Source organism: Anopheles ziemanni, unplaced genomic scaffold, assembly GCF_943734765.1.
Source record: "Anopheles ziemanni unplaced genomic scaffold, idAnoZiCoDA_A2_x.2 U_36, whole genome shotgun sequence".
Classification (NCBI taxonomy): Eukaryota; Metazoa; Arthropoda; class Insecta; order Diptera; family Culicidae; genus Anopheles; species Anopheles ziemanni.
In genome coordinates this window covers 38,420-40,904 of record NW_026689908.1, presented here as the reverse complement: position 1 = coordinate 40,904, position 2,485 = coordinate 38,420, and the positions used below count along the sequence as shown (strand labels likewise).

At 45.0% G+C, this 2,485-nt stretch overlaps 1 protein-coding gene across 1 annotated transcript; it reads left to right on the top strand.

Moving 5' to 3' along the window:
- Positions 1–372: 372 nt before the first annotated feature.
- LOC131292795 (uncharacterized) lies at positions 373–2,274 on the top strand (the record flags this gene model as incomplete). The annotated part of the gene is made up of 2 exons (XM_058320877.1): positions 373–1,181; positions 1,572–2,274. Coding segments are annotated over exons 1-2 (1,512 nt in total), but the record flags the coding sequence as incomplete, so codon positions are not given.
- Positions 2,275–2,485: the final 211 nt, after the last annotated feature.

Below are 2,485 nucleotides of genomic sequence, written 5' to 3'. Positions count from 1 at the left end.
ATACCCCACGCATTTTACACCCAAAGCGTGAGTTATCGATCTGGGCGACCTAACCAACCCATCGCACAAAAAACACGGCTCGGTTGGACAATTATAGGAGGTGATCAAGCAAACGACAGAAATATTAACCCCGTTTTTACAATAACCGATGTAGCAAGCGAAGAACATATGAAGATGGAAAAAATGATGCATGAATTCTTTACCACGGAGGGATTCGGGGTAAAACCGTGCGAAACCCCAATTGCAACCGAAAATAAGAAGGCTTTAGAAATAATGGAAAAAACATTAGCATACCGTGACGACCGATATGAAATCGGTCTGTTATGGCGCGAAGAAGGAACCCGAATGCCGAACAGCTACGGGCAAGCAGTAATGAGACTAAAGTCACAGGAACGCAAGATGGAGAAAGACGAATTCTTGAAACAATGGTACCATCAAACAATAGCTGACTACGTCGCGAAAGGGTATGCACGCAAGGCCACGGTGAAAGAACTTTTAGAGGATAATCCAAAAATATACTATCTTCCTCATTTCGCAACCATAAACGCCAACAAAGTTCCGCCGAAACCAAGATTGGTCTTTGACGCTGCGGCAAAGAACAATGGTAAATCTCTTAACTCACACTTACTAACCGGACCAGATGCAACGACCTCACTTATAGGCGTGCTGATCAGGTTCCGCGAGCACCCAATTGGCTGCACAGGTGACATCAAAGAGATGTTCCACCAAATCAAAATACGGCATGAAGATCAATACGCCCAAAGATTCTTGTTCAGGGGCTCACCCGACATGGTGCCACAAGTGTACGTCATGCAAGTCATGATGTTCGGGGCCACGTGTTCCCCAGCATGTGCCCAATATGTAAAAAATCAAAACGCGGAACTGTTCCAAGAAAAATATCCAGAAGCAGCAGAAGCAATAGTGCGAAATCACTATGTAGATGATTACTTGGACAGCTTTCCAGATCTCGAAACGGCCGTTCGAACTATTCAGGAGGTGTGCGAGATCCACAATAGAGCGAACTTCTTCCTTCGAAATTTCATTACCAACAATAAAGAGCTGGAGAGTACCATTCCTGCAGATAGACTGTCAGAAAACACACTACTAGACATCGGAACCAACAGTCAAACCTCCGAGAAGGTTCTTGGCCTGTTATGGGATAGGAAATCCGATGAGTTTAGGTATGTGCTAAAACTACCCAAAGTCAACGTAAAAGATATCACCAAAAGAATGGTACTATCGACCATAATGAAGATATACGATCCTTTGGGATTAGTCGCTCACTATACCACAGAGGCAAAAATTCTCATGCAAGATTTATGGAGATCAATGATAGGCTGGGACGACAAACTCCCAGTCGCCTTGCAAGGCCAATGGGAAAGGTGGCTAACCAGGATTAAAGACGTTGAACAAATCAAAATATCTAGACCCTATGCAAAGGCAAGGGGGGATTGCCGAAGAGAGCTGCACACATTTGTCGATGCCTCCGAAAAGGCATTCGCAGCAATAATATACCTGCGAAGCATCTACCAGCATGGTATTTACATAAACATTATCTGCGCCAAATCAAGGGTCGCTCCTAAGAAACCGCTATCTATCCCGCGGCTCGAACTTCAGGCCGCAGTATTAGGCACCAGGCTCACCGAAGCCACTAAAAAGGAATTAAGAATAACGATCGATGATGTGTACTATTGGACCGACTCCACCACTGTGCTTGGGTGGATCAGCAGCGAAGCGCGAAAATTCAAACAATTCACGGCGCTGCGCATAGGCGAAATTCTAGAGACCACAAATAAAAATCAGTGGCAATGGGTGGCCTCAGGAAGCAATCCCGCTGACGAAGCTACGAAAGAGAAAAAGGGCCCGTCGCTATGGCTCGAGGGACCGGCCTTCCTAAAGCAGGAAATCATTCCCCGTAAACCGCAACCATTCGTAACGTATGAAGACCTCAAGCCGGTGCACGTTATCAAAACATTTAAAAGGGATGACTTCGAAATCATCTCGATCCAGTGGTGCTCCTCATGGGTGCGCTTGAAAAAGGCGCTAGCGATTTGGCTGTGCTATATCAAAAAGCTGCAACACAAAGTCAAACGTGAACCTTACACGCAAATATTAGATTGCGAAATGTGGACGACTGCCGAAATCTTATTATTGAAAAAGGCTCAGTGGGAATCATTTGAAGAAGAGGTGACCAACCTAACATTAAACAAACCAATCCCTAGACACAGCTCTATCAGGTCGCTCAATCCATATCTTGAAGATGGCATATTGCGAGTAAGAAGTCGCCTGGGGGAGGCGCACTACTTGCCGGAGGAAGCAATTAAACCAATTATCCTCCCTAAGAAACACAAGATAACTGAGTTAGTCGTAAACTACTACCACAACAAATTTCTACATAAAAAACATGAAGCCGTTATAGCAGCGATCCGTCAACGTTTCTGGATTATAGACCTTAGAGCCGCGCTCAAGGAAGTTACCAGAAAAT